We start from the raw sequence: 18,974 nt of genomic DNA on the forward strand, positions 1-18,974 counted from the left end.
CCGGAGCCTGTGCTCCGCGACGGGAGAGGCCACAACGGAGGGAGGCCCGCATAGCACAAAAAAAAAAAAAAAAAAAAAAAAAAAAATGAGCAAAAGATATGAATAGACATTTGTCCAGAGTATACAAATGGCCAATAGGCACAATAAAAGATGCTCAGTATAATGTGTCATTGGGGAAATTCATATCAAAACAACAATGAGATATTACTTCATAACCAATAGGCTGGCTATATTAAAAAGAAAAGAAGTCTTGGCGAGAAAGAAATTGAAAGCCTCATATATAGCTGATAGGAATGTAAAATGGTACAGCTGCTTTGGAAAACAGTTTGGCACTCCTCAAAAAGTTTTTTCCAGCTTTGTTGAAATATAATTGACATAGAACATTGTTTAAGTTTAAGGTGTTCATATATTGATTTGATACGTCAAAATGTTAAGCACAGAGTTAGCATGTGACCTAGCGTATATATTCTCAGGTATATACCCAAGATAACCGAAAAAAAACACGTCACACAAAAACTTGTACACAAATGTTCGTAACAGTTTTTATTCATAATAGCCAATAAGCAGAAACAACTATCTATCAACTGAGAGGCAAGCAAAATAAATGGATAAACAAAAATGTGGTATATCCGTACAATGGAATATTATTTGGTCATAAAAAGGAATGAAGTACTGACACATGCTACAACATGGATAAACCTTGAAAACGTTATGCTAAGTGAAAGAAGCCAGACAAAAAAATGCCACACAATGTATGATGCATTTATATGAAATATCCAGCACAGGCAAATCGACAGACAGACAGCAGATTAGAAAGCTGGGGAGGAGGGAGGGGGGAGGGGGTAGGAGGAGTGATTACTACTGAGTGTAAGGTTTCTTTCTGGAGTAATGAAAATGTTTTGGCATTAGACAGCGGTGATGATTGCACAACCCTGTGAATACAGTAAAAACCACTCAGTTAACACTTAAACATGTACTTTAAAGTGGTGAATTTTATAGTATGTGACTTACAATTCATTTTTTTTTTTAATGAAGGCAATTTCTACTTCTAACAGTGATGGGATAATAGGGCAAAATTTACCCTCCCATCTTAAACAACTAGAAAACTGAACAAAATACATGGAATAAAATGTTCAGACAACAGATACTGAAAAATAGCACAGGAGAAAGAAAATAAAGAAAATGAGCTTAACAACTATTCCAATTTACTGCTGGGAGACAATTTTCTAGCTGAAGCAGAGCAAAGGCAAACAGAACATGACAGTCTCTCTGAAGTGTGGAAACAGATCAGATTTCAGGAAAGCCAAAAGGAGCTAGAGTTTATGGGCAGAGAACTGGCCAGGAAGGAGAGGCTGGGGAGATGTGCAGGAAGATGGCCTCAGGTCTCTGGCTAAGGGCCAATTTGTGCATGTGTAAGAGGAAACAGAAGGAAAGAAACACTGAAACAATGCACAGAGCTCATAGTGGAAGGACCTAGTAGTAAACATGGCTAAACTATCCCTAGGCTAAAAGATGCTCTGAACCTGCACTAACAAAGATTTAAAACCAATCCTTGGGGACTTCCCTGGTGGTCCAGTGGTTAAGTATCCTCCTTCTAATGCAGGGGACGTGAGTTCGATCCCTGGTCAGGGAACTAAGATCCCACAAGCCGTGGGGCAACTAAGCCCACGTGCCGCAACTACTGAGCCTATACACCACAACTAGAGAGAAGCCCGCACACTGCAACAAAAGGTCCCTCATGCTGCAGCAAAGATCCCACGCGCCACAAAGATCCTAAAAGCTGCAACTAAGACCCGATACAGCTAAATAAATAAATAAATATTTAAAACCAATCCTCAAAAAGATCAGACTAATTTCAAGTAACTTAACTGTGAACAAGAATAAAGTCCAACACCATTTCAAGGAAATTTTTAAAAATCCAGACCCCTGAACACAAAACACACCGTTCCAGTATAAAATCAAAAATTACCAAGCATGAAAAGAAGCATAAAAATAAAACCCGTAACAAGAAGAAAGGTCAATTGACAAAAACTGACCCAGTAATAGCAAAGATTAAAATACTAAAACATCTATTATAGCTGGGGTCCCCAGTCCCCGGACCGGTACCAGTCTGTGGCCTGTTAGGAACCGGGCCACACAGTAGGAGGTGAGCAGCGGGTGAGTGAGCGAAGCTTCATCTGTATTTACAGCCGCTCCCCATCGCTCGCATTGTCACCTGAGCTCTGCCTCCTGTCAGATCAGTGGCAGTATTAGATTCTCATAGGAGCGCAAACCCTGCTGTGAACTGCGCGTGTGAGGGATCTAGGCTGCTCGCTCCTTATGAGAATCTAATGCCTGATGATCTGAGCTGACGCAGTGATGCTAGCTCTGGGGAGTGGCTGCAAATACAGATTATCATTAACAGAGAGGACTGACGACACAGAGACCGTAATAAATAAACTGCTTGCAGACTCATATCAAAACTCCATCAGTGGGTGGAAAGTGACAATTAAGCTGCATCTGGTGGCAGGTTTTACAGTGGCAAGTGAGTTGATGTACTTCAATTGCGCAACTGCATGTGGTGGCAGGCTTTAAGTCAGAAACTGACACTTATTTCAGTCCACGCGTGGCCTGCCCATTATTTTATTTACCACTTCTGTCTGCACCTCTTTCTTGCGCTGTGCGCTTGTCTCAGTCACAGTTTGGGTAAGCCCACAAGCTAACCCTAGCCAAAATGAGTAAAAAACAAACATCGCTGGAGAGCTTTTTTGAAAGGGGGGAAAAGACCCAATGATGAGACAGCAGAAGACTCTAAGACTGCCAACAAAAAGAAAGCTGCATTTAAAAGAAAATACCAAGAGTCCTACTTAAATTACGGGTTCATTGCCACAGGTGATTCACATTCTCCAAGCCCGCTCTGTATAATATGTGGCAAATAGCTATCCGAGGAAGACATGAAACCTTCAAAACTGTTTCACCACATGGAGACCAAGCACCCTGCATTAAAAGACGAGCCTTTGGAGTTTTTCAAAAGAAAAAAACGTGAACACGAAGAACAGAAGCAATTATTGAAGGTGTTTTTTTGCGGCACGCGGGCCTCTCACTGTTGTGGCCTCTCCCATTGTGGAGCACAGGCTCCGGACGTGCAGGCTCAGCGGCATGGCTCACGGGCCCAGCCGCTCTGCGGCATGTGGGATCCTCCCGGACCGGGGCACGAACTCGTGTCCCCTGCATCGGCAGGCAAACTCTCAACCACTGCGCCAGCAGGGAACCCCGAGAGCATCATTCTTAGTGCCTAACCGCATTGCTAAAGCTAAGAAGCCCTTTACTGGGCTTCCCTGGTGGTCCAGTGGTAAAGAATCCGCCTTACGATGCAGGGGACACGGGTTCGATCCCTGGTCGGGGAACTGAGATCCCATATGCTGCAGGGCAACCAAGCCCACACACTGCAACTCCTGAGCTTGCGTGCCTCAACTAGAGAGCCTATATGCCACAAACTACAGAGCCCACACGCCCTGGAGCCTGTGTGCCACAACTAGAGAATAGAAAACCCGCAAGCCACAACTAGAGAAAACCCTGTGCATCGCAACAAGGAGCCTGCGCATTGCAATGAAAGATCCCGCGTACCTCAATGAAGATCCTGCGTGCCGCAACTAAGACCCAACGCAGCCAAAAATAAACTAACTAAATAAATAAATAATAAATAAATCTTTAAGAAAAAGCCCTTTACCGTTGGTGAAGAGTTGAGCCTGCCTGCTGTTAAGGACATCTATCATGAACTTTTAGGAGAGGCTGCAGTTCAAAACATGGCACGTGTTCCTTTTGGCTAGCACCACAACTAGATGAACTGACGAAATAGCAGAGGATACTGAGGCACAATTGTTAGAGAGGATTAATGAGTCACCATGGTACGCAATCCAGGTTGACGACTCTACTGATGTTGACAACAAGGCAACAACGCTTGTTTTGGTGCGATATATCTTTCAGGAGGATGTGCATGAGGATATGTTATGTGCACTTTTGTTGCCAACCAACACAATAGCTGCAGAACTTTTCAAGTCTTTGAATGATTACATATCAGGAAAACCGAATTGGTCATTTTGTGTCGATATATGCACGAATGGAGCGGCTGCCATGACTGGATAGCTTTCTGGTTTCACTACTCGGGTCAAAGAGGTTGCTTCTGAATGTGAGTCTACGCACTGTATCATCCATAGGGAAACGCTGGCTAGCTGAAAAATGTCTCCTGAACTTAACGTTTTGCAGGATGTGATTAAAATTATCAACCATATTAAAATACACGCCCTTAACTCACATCTGTCCACACAGCTCTATGAGGAGATGGACACAGAGCACACACGTCTTCCCTTATACACAGAAGTGAGATGACTTTCTAAAGGCAGATCACTGGCCAGAGTTTTGGGGTTTTTTTGTTTGTTTTTGTTTTTTGCGGTACGCGGGCCTCTCACTGTTGTGGCCTCTCCCGCTGCGGAGCGCAGGCTCAGGACGCGCAGGCTCAGCGGCCATGGCTCACGGGCACAGCCGCTCCGCGGCATGTGGGATCTTCCCGGACGGGGGCACGAACCCGTGCCCCCTGCATCGGCAGGCGGACTCTCAACCACTGTGCCACCAGGGAAGCCCTGTCCAGAGTTTTTGAGTTACAAGAGCCACTCCAGAGATTTCTTTTAGAAAAACAGTCACCACTGGCAGTACATTTCAGTGCCACAGAATGGGGTCGCAAAACTTGCTTACTTGTGTGACATATTCAACCTGCTCAACGAACTCAATCTGTCACTTCAGGGGAGAACAACCACTGTGTTCAAGTTGGCAAATAAAATGGCTGCATTCAAAGCCAAACTGGAATTATGGGGGCAATGACTGAACACTAGGATTTTTGACATGTTTCAAATATTAGCAGACATTTTGAAAGAGGCTGAACCAGGGCCTTCTTTCTCCCAGCTGGTGCATGATCACCTATCTCAGCTTTCAGAAGAGTCTGAGCATTACTTCCCAGCCACAACGGATCCCCGAACTGGGAAGGAATGGATCTGTGACCCATTTGTGAATAAGCCCGGTGAATCGACTTTGTCTGTGCTAGAAGAGGATCAACTGCTTGAGATCGTAAATGACAGTAGCCTTAAAAGTATGTTTGATACAACTTCAAATCTCCATATGTTCTGGATTAAAGTCAAGGTGGGATATCCTGAGATTGCCACGAAAGCACTGAAAAGCCTGCTTCCACTTCCAACATCCTATCTTTGAGAAGCAGGGTTTTCTGCAGTGACAGCAACCAAAACAAGATTACGGAGTAGACTGGACCTAAGCAACACACTTCAGGTGTCAATGTCTCCCATCACCCCCAGATGGGACCATCTAGTTGCAGGAAAACAAGCTCAGGGCTCCCACGGATTCTGCATTATGGTGAGTTGTATAATCATTTCATTATATATTACAATGTAACAATAGCAGAAATAAAGTGCACAATAAACGTAATGCGCTTGAATCGTGTGAAAACATCCCCCCACCCCCACCTCCCCGGTCCACGGAAAAACTGTCTTCCACGAAACCGGTCCCTGGTGCCAAAAAGGTTGGGGACCGCTGTATTACAGAAGTTATAGGTTTGGGTTCCGTACATTGGATCACAGCAAACTGTAAGGATAAAAGTTAGGTTTCTTCCTGTTCTCTATTAAGAGAAACAATTCTGAATTCTAAAAAGTTAGTAATACACTGAAATAATGAGTGAAAATAATTCACTTGAAGAGTAGTTTAGATTTTTATTTTTTAAACTGAATATCTTCTTTTAATACTCTTTAGTTTTTTTTTTTTAGTTTTTTTTTCCCCTTTTCTCTCATACTTTCTTACTTCCTCAGAATTCATTCTCTTGAAATTTGCTCGCTTATAAAGACAAAATGAAGTAAAAGTACAAAGAAATGACAAGTGAGGACCTACCTGAAGTCTTGCTAGTTGAGCAGTACGGGCTACTATTTTATTGTATGGCTCAACAATTTTTGCTTTCATCCTAAAGGAAAAACAGAAAGAGGAGTGACAAAATCATCTTCAAAATATCAATGGATAAAAATCTTTCCATTTGTTTACAAAATGAACAACAGTACCTATCAACAGCTCCCTGTAAAGCCCCAATTCTTGTCTGCATCATTTGAAGGACACCTAGGAAAACATAACAACTTACATTACTTTACAAATTTACGAGGGTTCAAATTGGGTAAAAAGTTAAAAGAAAAAAATAGAGAAAATTTTCCATTTTTTTCTGCCGTCATCATAATCCAACCAATATCTTTTAGACTAGACTATTGCAAAAACCTCTAACTAGTCTTCCCCGTCCTAACCTTGCTCCACTCAAGAAGTCTGACAAGGAATGGGGAGTGACTGCTTAATGGGTACAAGGTTTCCATTTGAGGTGATGAAAAGGTTCTGGAACTGGATAGTGATGGTTGCACAACACTGTAAATGTAATTAATAGCACTAAGTTATATAGTTTAAAATGGTTAAAGCGGTAAATTTCATGTTAATGTGTATTGTACTACAATTACAAAAAAAGAAGCGTGGGACTTCCCTGGTGGCACAGTGGTTAAGAATCCACCTGCCAATGCAGGGGACACGGGTTCAAGCCCTCGTCCAGGAAGATCTCACATGCTGCAGAGCAACTAAGCCCGCGAGCCGCAACTACTAAGCCCGTAAGCCGCAACTACTAAGCCCGTAAGCCACAACTACTGAAGCCCTCATGCCTAGAGCCCCTGCTCCGTAAGAAGAGAAGCCACCGCAATGAGAAGCCCGCACACCGCAATGAAGAGTAGCCCCTGCGTGCTCGCCTCAACTAGAGGAAGCCCACGCCCAGCAACGAAAACCAAACACAGCCAAAAAATAAAGAAATTTATTTTAAAAATTATATTTAAAAAAAAAAAAAAAGCCTGCGTGATCTTTGGAAGTGCAAATTGTAACACTCGTCTGCTAAAACCCTTCCCCAGTCTCCCCTTTGCTCCTATGTTAAAACTAAAGTCCATGGCTTGGTCTACAAGGCCCTGAACGATCTGGAAATGAGGTACTCTTCTCCTGGTATACTCTCTCTAACCCCCAATGCTAGATAAAAAATAAATATGGACAGCAAGTATATTATTGCCTTTACTCTCTACTTACATAACATGATGAAGAACTGTTTATAAAATTGTAAAATTATTTTCAGGAAGACATCTTAAATTTTACTTTTTTATATACCTAAAAATGGGCTTTCCAATATTACAGATTTAATTATTTTGAACTATATTCTTTAAAACTCAGTTTCTATATTCAACTGGCATAGCTGTAGTTTTGAAACATAGCATTCTAAATAAATTTAAGTATAGAATGTTGTCATATTAGATGAAGTAATTTCAGAATTAATTAATACTCCTATCTGCATACAAATATGTTTTAATATGGCTCAGTCCAATAGAATCCTTTCTGGACCCAAGGATTTCTGCCGGTATTACGGTTCACTGACCTTAAACTTCCAAGAATGAACTGGCTTTCCTTGTTATCATCACTTCCTCACATCTTATTCTCTCCACAACCCACTTGCAACACCTTTCACACATATGCCACCAAAACAGATCGTCAGCGTCACCAGAAATCTCCAAGGTGCCAAATTCTATCGTCAGTTCAGTCTTGATCTTGTTCTAACTCTCAGAAATTCACGACACGCTGAACCACTCCCCACCTAAAACATTTTTTTCTCTAGGCTTCCAAGTCATCACCCTCCTGGGTCCCTCTGATGGCATTAGTTGCTCTTACTCCTTCTCTGTTAGATCTCTACATGCTGGCGTAGTCCAAGATTTGATCCTCAGCCAGCTTCTCTTCTCCATCTAGAATCTCTCAGGGATTTCATTCAATCCCTATCTATCTGTTCAATAAAATACTGATTTTATATACACACATATGTACATACATCTATATAGATTTTCTTTATACCTGCATATCTACACACACACACACACACACACACACACACAGAAATCTCTAGCCCTGACCTTTCTTATGACAAATTTAAGACACCCAAGATAACTTCTGCCCCACCATGATCCTCTCCAGTGTGACGCATCTCAGTTACTCATACCATCATCTATCCAATTTTACAGACTAAAATCTTAGGAATCACTGTTGGTGACTTTTTTCCCTCAGACTTTTCATTTCCCATCAACAAATCCTATCAGCTCTACCCCCATTTTATCCCATTCACTTCTCTCTCTTTACATCCACCACTAATTCAAGGCACCATCAATGTCTACTACTCTAATAGCTTCTAAATTGGTACCCCAGATTCTACTCTTGCCCTCCTATAGAGCCACCAGAGAAAACTTTTTAGAGCATTAATCACATAACATCTCTAATTAAAACCCTCCAATTGTTTACCACTGCATTTAGAATGAAAATCAAAATTCCTTCCCAAGAACCTCATCTACAATACTTTCCCTCATTCACTAAACTCCAGTCATACTAGCTTTTTCTTTCTGCCCTCCAAACATGCCACGCGAATTCCATTTACTGGCCCCTCAGCTTACCACACTCTCCTCCCCAGATAGTCATGTGGTAGCTCTTTCTCATCATTCAGATCTCAGTTCAAATGTCATCTTCTCAAAGAAGCATCTCCTGCCCATCCTAGCTAGTAAGAAACTCCCATTCTTCTACCTCATCATCTATTTTATTTTCTTTTAGGACTTAAAAGTACCTGAAGTTCCCTACTTATACATTTTTTTGGGTCTAATTCCCTACCTAGAACATAAGTATCCTGAGAACAGTGACTCCACTGTTCACAGGTGCCTGCTATCTAACAAGTTCTCAACTACTATTTGACTGAGTGAGCAAATAAATGAAGAAATTAGGCTATCTCTTTTTAATAAAATAGGCTTAATTAAACATACCTCCAAACTCCATAAGGACAGGGACTCTGTATATTGTTACAGCTGCCTGGAATCTAACAAATTCTTAATTAAAATTTAAATGCATAAATAAACAAAAAATGAAGAGAGAGTAAATTTTAATAAGATAGGCTAAATAAATATATCTCCAAGTGAATTATATGGCCAAAATTTTAAATATATAGGAGAAAAAGCAGATGAAGTAGAAGTTGGGGTAATACTCATTTTTAAATATTCAAATAACAAACTGTTATCTCCAAAATACTAAGTCCTTCATCAGGATGCCTTAGAAACAATGCACATGCTGAAAATAACATCTTTGAGTGCACATAATACTAGAGGAAGCATTAACGAATACTGCATCACAGAAAGCAATATCCTTCTTCCTTCAGAATTTCATCAACATAGGGAAAAATCACTTAGCTTTCTTCTGATGTGCAATGATTAATAGTAATCACAACACAAGTGATAATGGAAAATACAATATTAACATTTCATATTTATGAGATGTAGTTTAATTTAATAAAGAGAGAATGACAAATTCATAAAAGATGTAGTCAAACAAAAATAAGAGAGTTCATAATAAAAATCCAATGTATCATTATTCTACTATACTTTCATTTTTGAAAAGCATTTCAAAGAAAGCCAAACATAAGGAAAGAATTCAAGCCTATCTCCACTACTTTGGTGGAGTTGATTTTGTTTTTGTTTCTCTTGTTTTTTGGCCACGCCATGCGGCTTGCTGGATCCTAGTTCCCCAACCAGGGATTGAACCCACGCCCACAGCAGTGAAAGTGCGGAGTCCTAACCACTGTAACCACTGGAATTCCCCTGCTTATTTGTTTTAATTAACTAACAGTTATAAAAGCACTAAATATGTGCCAGGAATTGTTCCAAGCATTTTGTTAACTCATTTAATCCTCTAAATAACATATTAGTACATATTAATACTCCTCCTTTATACATAAAACTGAGGCACAGAAAGGTTAAGTAAACTGTCCAAAGTCACACTTCTGGTAGGTGGGAAAGCAAGGATTTAAACCCAGAGAGTTTAGCTCACGGGTCAGTAAAGTTTTATTAAAGTTTTGTTGGAACACAGCCACACACATTCGTTTCCATATTACCTGGCTGCTTTCACCCTGTAACAGCAGAGTTTAGTAGTTCCAACAGAGATGGTATGGCCTGCAAAGTCTAAAATATTTACTTTCTGACCCTTCACAGGAGAAGTTTCCAAGCCCTGGGCTAGCTCTGTATATACCTTCCAAAGACTCAATGCCAGTTGCTTGTGCCAATAAATCTTCATGTCTTGCAACGACCTGAAAATCAAGAATGAATAATCAGCACTGCAAGTATTAAGTATTTTAATTTGTAACCACAAAGTAGAATTGAAGGTCTCTCTCTTTATGGAAAGTGGGAAAATGCTAATACAAAAAATACAGGTTATAAGGGTGTGTTTGAGCTGAATGACTGGTGGGAACACAAACGCACTACAGCTCAACTCAGAGCCAAAGACGTCTTTTCATTAGCCCCGTGGTTTCCGAGGGGGGTGTGCAGGAGTTGTGCCCAAACTGAAAAACAAAAAACAGCTAATTCTTGCCATGCTAATTAATACATGTTCCCCTTTTAAAGAGTGTTTTCAAACATCAGGTTCTTTTAGTTTTTGCATTTAATTCAGCATCATCAAGACCACATTCTAATTTGGAAAGATAAAGCAGAGTCAGCGCCTCCCTAAACATCTCTGCTTCCAGCTTCCTAATGTCACAGCAAATCCTCTTCCCTGCAGAAGACTGGTATTTTTAAGAAAATTAGGGCAGTGTGAATAGTCATATCAAAAAAAAAAAAACCCATAAAAGTTAAGAGTTAAAGGCTACACGCAAGAGAGTCCCAGATACACCAAGAAATCAAGCAAATCTTTAGAACAATGCAGGAATCCTTATTACTTTGTACCCTTTATTACAATGAATAAGAAGTTTCATGTCTAGTATGTAAACTGAAGCTCCTAATCAGCAAAGATTCATTCAATGGAATGCCTAAATCCTCTACTTTGTCCTGTTTCACATGTCACTTGGCATTCTAGCAAGTTCCTCTATCACATATCTAAAATAAGTGTTACTTTTGGTCTCTTATGTCTCTTATCCAGAAGACATCTGAGTTCTCCCCAGTCCACTGATATGGTCATTAATGTGTCCATCCTAACAAGAGGAAAATTTTTCTAATTCTCTATTCTTTGTCCCTTGTGATACTCTGGAAAGGTTGAAAAGCCTAAAACTACAATTTCATAGACTCCCCTGCAGTCAACTGGATGAATTTCCAAGAGATTTAAAAGACAGAAGAAAGAGGAAAACTATCTTCCCATTACTGTTTCAGCTAGTAAGCAAAGTCCTGAGACCTGACGATTTAGAGACAGTTGAGATAGCCCTATAGATCATTCCAGAGTTCAGTTACCAAGCATCCAGAAGCTGAACTTTAGCAGTGGCATGGGAGGTAACAGCAGGAGCTTCCAGGTCTCTGTGCTGCATCTGTGATAGATCCTTCAACTCATTCCATTAGCTGTCCATCCAATCCTCTGTATTAAATATCTTCCTGCTTTAAATACCTAGAACGGTTTCTGCCTCCTGTACTAAAGCCCTGACTAATACATAGTTCGGTACATCTTTTGTAATTTTAGTCATCTCAATGATATTTTATATTATTTTTATTATATTTTATTTACTGGTTTGGTTAGCATTATCCCAATTTTGCTCCTGCAGAAAAACAACTGTAGCAGGTTCAGATCTCATACCAGGAATCAGAGACTTCCTCCACCTTACATCAAGAACCACTGTAAGTATAACTTGCCCCCTCTAGGAGATGTTAAATAGATTTTAAGTTTTTACTGATTCCTTCAGAGAAGGTACTATATGCAGAGAATAAGGAAAATGCCAACCACAAAAAGGCAGAAAGAATTTCAGGTGACTCCTGCAAAAAGCTACCCCCTGAGAAACCTAGGCAGAATTAAGTGCATTTTCCCCTGCTTCCATAGACACTTTGTACTATTCTATTTAAAACAGGCATCACTTGCGTGTCATTATTTCTGTCTGTATCTGCCACTGGTCTGTGAATCCTTGGAGAGCCAGGAAATGTTTTCATTTTTCTATCCGCACAACCTAAAGCAAAGCCTGACAATTAAAACTGTCCTATAAATGTTTCTCAGTAAGTATTGATCTCTAATTATATAATCAGAATTTTAAACTGACCTTAAAAGTCATCCCAGGGCTTCCCGGGTGGCGCAGTGGTTGAGAGTCCACCTGCCGATGCAGGGGACACGGGTTCATGCCCCGGTCCGGGAAGATCCCACATGCTGTGGAGCGGCTGGGCCCGTGAGCCATGGCCACTGAGCCTGCGCGTCCGGAGCCTGTGCTCCGCAACAGGAGAGGCCACAGCGGTGGGAGGCCCGCGTACCGCAAAAAAAAAAAAAAAAGTCATCCCAGTCTGAACCAAGCTGCTCTTTTTCTTTTATTTAAAGAATTGTCTATAATATATACTTCTATCTTTTTAAAAATAAATTTATTTATTTTTTATTTTTATTTTTGGCTGCTTTGGATCTTAATTGCTGCACGCAGGCTTTCTCTAGTTCCAAAAAGCGGGGGCTACTCTTCGTTGCGGTATGCAGGCTTCTCGTTGAGGTGGCTTCTCTTGTTGCGAAACACAGGCTCTAGGCACGCGGACTTCAGCAGTTGTGGCACGTGGGCTCAGTAGTTGTGGCTCGTGGGCTCTAGAATGCAGGCTCAGTAGTTGTGGCACACAGGCTCAGTTGCTCTGCGGCATGTGGGATCTTACCGGACCAGGGCTCAAACCCGTGTCCCCTGCATTTGCAGGCGGACTCTTAACCACTGCGAAACCAGAGAAGCCCCAAACTGCTCTTTTAATTGATAAAGTAAGACACGAAAAACTTAAGGGAACATGTCTTGTTAAACCAGATCTAGGTTTCCTGGAAAATAGTTCATTTATTCATGCAATTTGTTCATTCATTTAAATATTTAAGTGCCTACTCAGAAAGAAAGGCAACACTAGGAAGTACACCATAAAACCACCCTATAAAAATCACAGAATTGTAGAAGAGGAAGGAACCTTCAAGATTTTCTACAACAATCTCCTCTTCCCCCTTATTCACTCCAACCCATTCCATAGGTTTTTTTCCTTTTTTTTTTTTAAAAAGCAAGACTCAAAGGCATTTCATGATATGAAAGGTAACAGCACAACTGAGATTCGGACCTGTCTCCTAACTCCCCTCATTGTGTTCTATCCACCACAGATTTATCAACTTTCTGTAATTTCATCAAATGTTATATTTTGTGCTCACAAAGTGTGAACTGCTGATGGGAACATCCCAGTTTTTCTTATTCACACTGTTCTGCTTCCAAAATTCCATTTTCTATTATCTTTATCGAAGACATCCTATTTTTTGACTACCTATACTCTCTCCGTATCAGTTAAGATGCTGAAAACAAAGTATGAATAAAAGGTTTTGGAGAGATGGGTATATCCATTTTTCAAATAACAAAAAGTAGTTTACAGAAAACTTTTCAAAGATATACTTGGAAAAATATACATTTGTTCATGTAAATACACATTTAGATTAAATAATAAAAGGATTATAAAAATGATATATTATCACTCTGGGTTGAATAAATTGTATGATCCAGAAAATTGGAATTACCTGTAAGTGCAGTTCTTTATCCAACTGACTGATTCCTTGGGCAAGTTTTGCTAGCTGTTCAGCAATTACAGCTTGATGAATAGATTGAGAAGTGTAAGTCTTTACATCAAAGTCTTCATTTAAAAAATCACTATAACACTCTGGGAAAAAAAATAAGGAAAAATCCTTATTAATTACACTGCACCAAACCACAAATAGTAAACAACAGAACAATTATAATCATAGTTAACATATTTTGAGGTCTTTCTATACACCAGAAAGTACTGAAAAGGCTTTCTGTTGTAAATGAGAAGAGGCGGTAGCAACAGCAGAAGAGACTGGTAAAATTCACTAAGAACTTACTACGCGTCAGGCACTGATATAAGCACTTTATACATACTAACTCATTCAATGTTCACACAACCCTGTTGGAACTATCATTCTCCCCATTTCACAGGTGAAGAGACAGGCACAGACAGGACATGCAACTTGTGCAACCTCACCGTTTGAACCCAGACAGTGTAGCTGCAGAGCCCATGCTCTGGACTACTATGCATATTCCTAAAAGCTAGTTTTTAATCAGTGAGTCAAAAAGAAAATATTGAGTAAAAGATTGAAAAAAACAAAAAACAAAAAACTACTAACCACAGCTTTTAACACTAGAAAACAAGGTCACTGACAATGACAATAGGAAAACTGACTACTTGATAATTATGGTCTCCAGCATCTCCAGACTGATGCACAAATACTGTTATAATAAAGTGAATCTGAAATTTTAATAGAAGTAGGCAAATGCAAACTTACAGGTATTACTGAAATTTTGGATTTATGGGTGAAATAAGTAAATGGAAAGAGAAACCATGTTGAAAGTAGACCCCTAAGAGAAAGAAAAAAAAGGGACTTCCCTGGAAGTCCAGTGGTTAAGCATCTGCGCCTCCACTGCAGAGGGCACGGGTTCGATCCCTGCTCAGGGAACTAAGATCCCGCATGCCACAAGGCACAGCCAAAAAATAAATAAAAACTTTAAAACAAGAAGTGACGCTAGATGTTAAGAACATATCTTTCTGTACAGAAATCCACAAATTTGTGGGTGAAAGTGGAGAGAATTATGAATGAAAAATAGATACACAGAAGTGAAGTCAATGCAGGTATAAACAATTATCTCCTAGCCATATGGTAGATATATGTAAGACTACCTTGACAGAGATTATGAAGCTAACAAGCTATAAAATAGAGTACTTATAAGAAAACTTCAATTGTCTATATCCACTATAATGTACACTCCATGAGGGCAAGTTCTTTGTTTTGTGTACTACCACACCCATAGAGCCTGAACAATGCCTGACACATGGCAGGTGTTCAATACTGGTTGAATGCATGAATTAATCTATGTATCAGCTGGAACTATCATTCTGCTAAAAGCAAAGACTCATTCTTGACTACTCTCAAAGTGTAGTGGAGCGAAAGAAAGAAACTGCTACTTTGGCCTTAATTCTGAGAACCCCATTTCCTTCGAGTTTGTCAAGTAGTTCTCAGAATTAAGGATCCTGTCAAGCAGACAAGTGGAGAAGGCTAATCCAAGAGGGAAGGTTTAGAGGCAGCAACTGTAATGGCATATTTTGAGGAATAAGGATAATACTGACTTAAGGATGTCTAGATCACAGTGTGTTTTGGGCAGAAAGGGTAAGGAATGATAGGATTTGAGGTTCCAAAGGAAGGTTGGGGTGCAGTTTGAAAAGAGGCTGGTAAAATATCCAAAATGTTCAGACTATTTCCCATTTAAGGTTTAAAAGCCAAGAAAGAGCTCTGTTAGCCTTGTGTCGTAGAACAGTTTCTGGCAGCCGTATGGAGGCTGACTGAAAAGGGATTAGCCACGCGGTGGTGCACTGGGGCTGGCTCGGACTGGATCCTGAGAGCCAACTGTTAATCCCTCAGGAATTGTGTGAGCCAGTTGGCATCACATGTAGGTATCTTAAAACTGACCATGATAAGGGTATTTACACCATGAAAATTAGCATACACTACAAAATCGGGGCTTCTTCTATTTTCCCAGGACGCCAATTTACCAACACACCCATGGAATAGAGCCACAGAGGCCAGTAAGGTGCTATGTTAACAGCCCAAGTGACAGGATGAAAACTAAGATAGTAGCAGTAAGACTGTCAAGGAAGTGACAAATTTGACAAATATTCCGACACCATAATGTATAGGACTTAGAGACAAGCTGAAAGATGGGTGATTAGGTAGACCAAGAATTAAAGGATGATTCCCAAGTTTCTTGATTAACTGACATAGGGAATTCAGTTTTGCATGAAGTAGTCCACCAGGAATCTTTGTATAAAGATGAACACGAACGTACCCCTGCCTTCAAGGAACGGATAACCTACGTGGGAACAAGCACACATCTAACTTACCACATACAATTAATGGTAACAGAGACTACCAGAGGAAAAGGTTAGAGGAGAGGGGTTTAAAAAAAAATGCATTTCACTTTTTCATGTACAGAACCTATACCATTTGTTCATATGCAGATTTTTATATGTAGAATTAGTAGTGCTTGTTCACTGTCAAGACAGAAGTGTCCAGTAGAGTGGTTCTATAGCTCAGAAGAGAGGTACGGGCCCTATGTGTATATTTGTATACATATTAATTTTCAAACTATGAAAAAAAGACCAGATGATTTAGGAAGACATTTTAGAATGCACAAAAAAAGGAAAATGGGAACGACAGAGTTCAGAAGCAGGAAAATACCAAAATTTGGGGGTAGATAGAAGAAATGAAAGCAGTCAAAGAAATTAAGCATTCAGAGAGAAAGAAAAACAGGAGAGAACGGCAAAAACCAAAAGGGACAGCTTAAAGAAAGTCAGTAGTGTCAAAGATCTTATAAAGATCAAACACAATGAAGGCAGAACACTGGCCATTGGATTTGACATTTGAAGACAGACCATCCTTCATGCTTCTCTTTTAGCTTTCTCATGCCTATAGGAGGCACATCAGAAACACCTCACAAAATTTCAAACTACGCATCTGCTGACCAACCCTATCAATCCTATCCTTTATCGCTGGCAGACCCCTGACACAGTGGATCACTGTTAATGATGGAAATGTTTAATTCCTTAGGAATGTTGTGGGAAGGAAGAGTGGAGTGAACCACTGAATTAGGGGCAAAATGAAGACGACAAGCATCTAAAGAAAGCTGAAAAAGAACATTTAGAGAATTAGGAAATTTTTTTTAAAAAAATGGAACAAGCCACATGAGGCAAGTATTTCAAGAAAAGATTCGAACGCTTTCATAAGTTCAAGTAAGATAAAGATCGAAACAGCGTCCATTTGATTTATCCACAAGAAAGTCACTGGAGACCTTGGCAAAGCGATTTCAATGGCATAGAATGAGGGTAACTGGGTCCTTGAGGAGACAGGAGGAAAATCCAGAGGACCAAGGGGAGGAACTGTCCTTAGGAAGGAATGGAGGCTTCACTTCTTTTATAATTAAAAATACAACAGAAAAGAAGGAAGAAAGAATGACTGCAGGTTCAGGCTTAGTTTATAGGTTTAACCGCAAGAAATGGAAGAAGCGCATATCTAATAGATTCTTTTTGTTTTTTTTTTTTTTCTTTAGGGAACTTGAAATCCATCTGTTGAGCTTGAAGGGAGTGGTTTGAAAAGAGTAGATTTAAATAATTATTGTGGAAGATGGGAAAGAGAACTAAATAGGAAAATACAGAAAGCAGAATTGAGGACTGTTTACCCTCCAAAAACTGATTACAATTGCTGGAATGCACCCAACTGAAATAAATACCCATGAGCGGCATGTACTGTTTCCTCCACTTCACCTGGGAAAGTCCTATTTACACCTCAAAACCAACTCCATCTACAAAACCTTTCCTGACACTCCCTTAAACCACTCCCAGTTATCATCCTCTTTTGTATTAATGTTTTACTTCGTATACAACTCTACTGCTACCCTTACAACACTATATTATGGTGCCTACCTTTATAACTCTACAGGACTATTTCTCCTACCAAAATGGTGAGCTACTTGAGGGTGGGAATTGTGTATATATCAGGAACTCAAAACTTGGTTAACCTGAATTTAAATTAAGGTACAAAGATGCATTAGCCAGAGATCCTAACCTAGAGAACATGATCTAGTTCAGAAAACATCATTAGTAACTTCTGACAAAAGTAGATAAATTATAATCAGAAGGCAAGGAATTAAGGGCAATAATAAAACATACAACACAGAACACAAACAGTACTTTAGAACTTTATTTCATTCGTTTAGAACCTATTTTGGTCTACATATGTGTGCATATGCTTCTTTACTGTGATGTTCAATTTTTAAAAACCACTTACTCTGCACCTACTGTAGGCAACGTACTGTTATTAACTCTGCAGAATATAAAAAGGGGTTTTACAATGAAGTAGAAAAGATTAAATACCCTAATTATTTTAATACAAGGTTGAACGTGATGGAGATTAGGGAAGAAAATTAAGAACAGATGAGAAGGATCTTAGAAATTTGAACTTTATACTGAAAGAAGTTTGGGGCATGTTAACTTCACTAATACAATTTTATGTGCTTCTCAAATATACTATGTCTAACTTATCTTCTTATTTCTAGAAACTTCTATCCAAAACTATCAATAAACTTGATTGCTATATTCAATACATATAGTTAATCCAAGCCTGAATGAATGCTCCGAACCCTCCCCCACGTATGGCTGTGGATAAACGACTTGGAGGAAAAAAAAAAAAAAACAACAAAACAGTGAGCTTGTAAGTGGGGCCACCTGTGCAGTTCAAAAATTTATTAACAAGGGGATGTTTCCAACTCTACCTAAAAATGAGACTCCCTTCATCAAGCGCTTGTAATCTACTCTAGGTCTTACACTTCTCATGGAATCAAACGCTTCACCCTTCGGTCAAGAACTGCGGTAGCAGTGGGTCACCGGGGGCGGGAACTCGGGACATCAGCGAAACCGCAGGAGCGTGGAGGGCAGACTTGAAATGAGGAGCCTCCAGAAAACAGGTGTCCCCAGGGCACCCGGAAGGGAAGGGGACAGCAAGTCCCTGGAGAAACAGGTTGGCTAGGCCAGCACCCAGACGCCAGGGGGCCGGGCGGAGGGGAGTGGTCACGCCGAGACAGGAAAACTTTCTGCAAAGCGAAGGGTTGAGTCCACCACTTGGGCCCAGGTGCGGAGCAGAACAGTCCCCCAACCCCATGGCCCGGCCAGACCCCGACTCCTTACCGTCCTGCAGGAGCTCCCGAACAGTCGCTGCAGCCGCTCCGGAGCCCAGAGCCGGACGGCCAGGCAGAGCGAGGCCGCCGTCGCCACCTTCCATGTTGGCAGGTGCCGGGGAGATGGCGTCAACAGCGGCGCGCCCCGCCCAGGTCATGACGC

The 18,974-nt window shown here is 40.4% G+C and overlaps 1 protein-coding gene across 8 annotated transcripts in view; it reads right to left on the reverse strand.

Moving 5' to 3' along the window:
* The window catches only part of COG5 (component of oligomeric golgi complex 5), a 288,472-nt gene extending 269,532 nt beyond the window's left edge, over positions 1-18,940 (reverse strand). For 5 of the 8 annotated variants that reach the window (XM_007105322.4, XM_028490188.2, XM_028490187.2 and 2 more), the window contains exons 1-5: positions 18,822-18,923; positions 13,591-13,730; positions 10,150-10,207; positions 6,093-6,147; positions 5,929-5,998 (exon numbers count right to left, since the gene is read on the reverse strand). In XM_007105322.4, coding sequence (XP_007105384.3) covers positions 5,929-5,998; positions 6,093-6,147; positions 10,150-10,207; positions 13,591-13,730; positions 18,822-18,915 — 417 coding nt within the window. In that variant the 5' untranslated portion in view covers positions 18,916-18,923. Of the gene's footprint in view, positions 1-5,928; positions 5,999-6,092; positions 6,148-8,894; positions 8,948-10,149; positions 10,208-13,590; positions 13,731-18,821 lie in introns of those variants that run through there. The other 3 variants (XM_007105321.4, XM_055085081.1, XM_028490186.2) reach the window with 2 other exon arrangements.
* Between the last annotated feature and the right edge of the window lie 34 nt (positions 18,941-18,974).

Source organism: Physeter macrocephalus, chromosome 5, assembly GCF_002837175.3.
Source record: "Physeter macrocephalus isolate SW-GA chromosome 5, ASM283717v5, whole genome shotgun sequence".
Taxonomy (NCBI): domain Eukaryota; kingdom Metazoa; phylum Chordata; class Mammalia; order Artiodactyla; family Physeteridae; genus Physeter; species Physeter macrocephalus.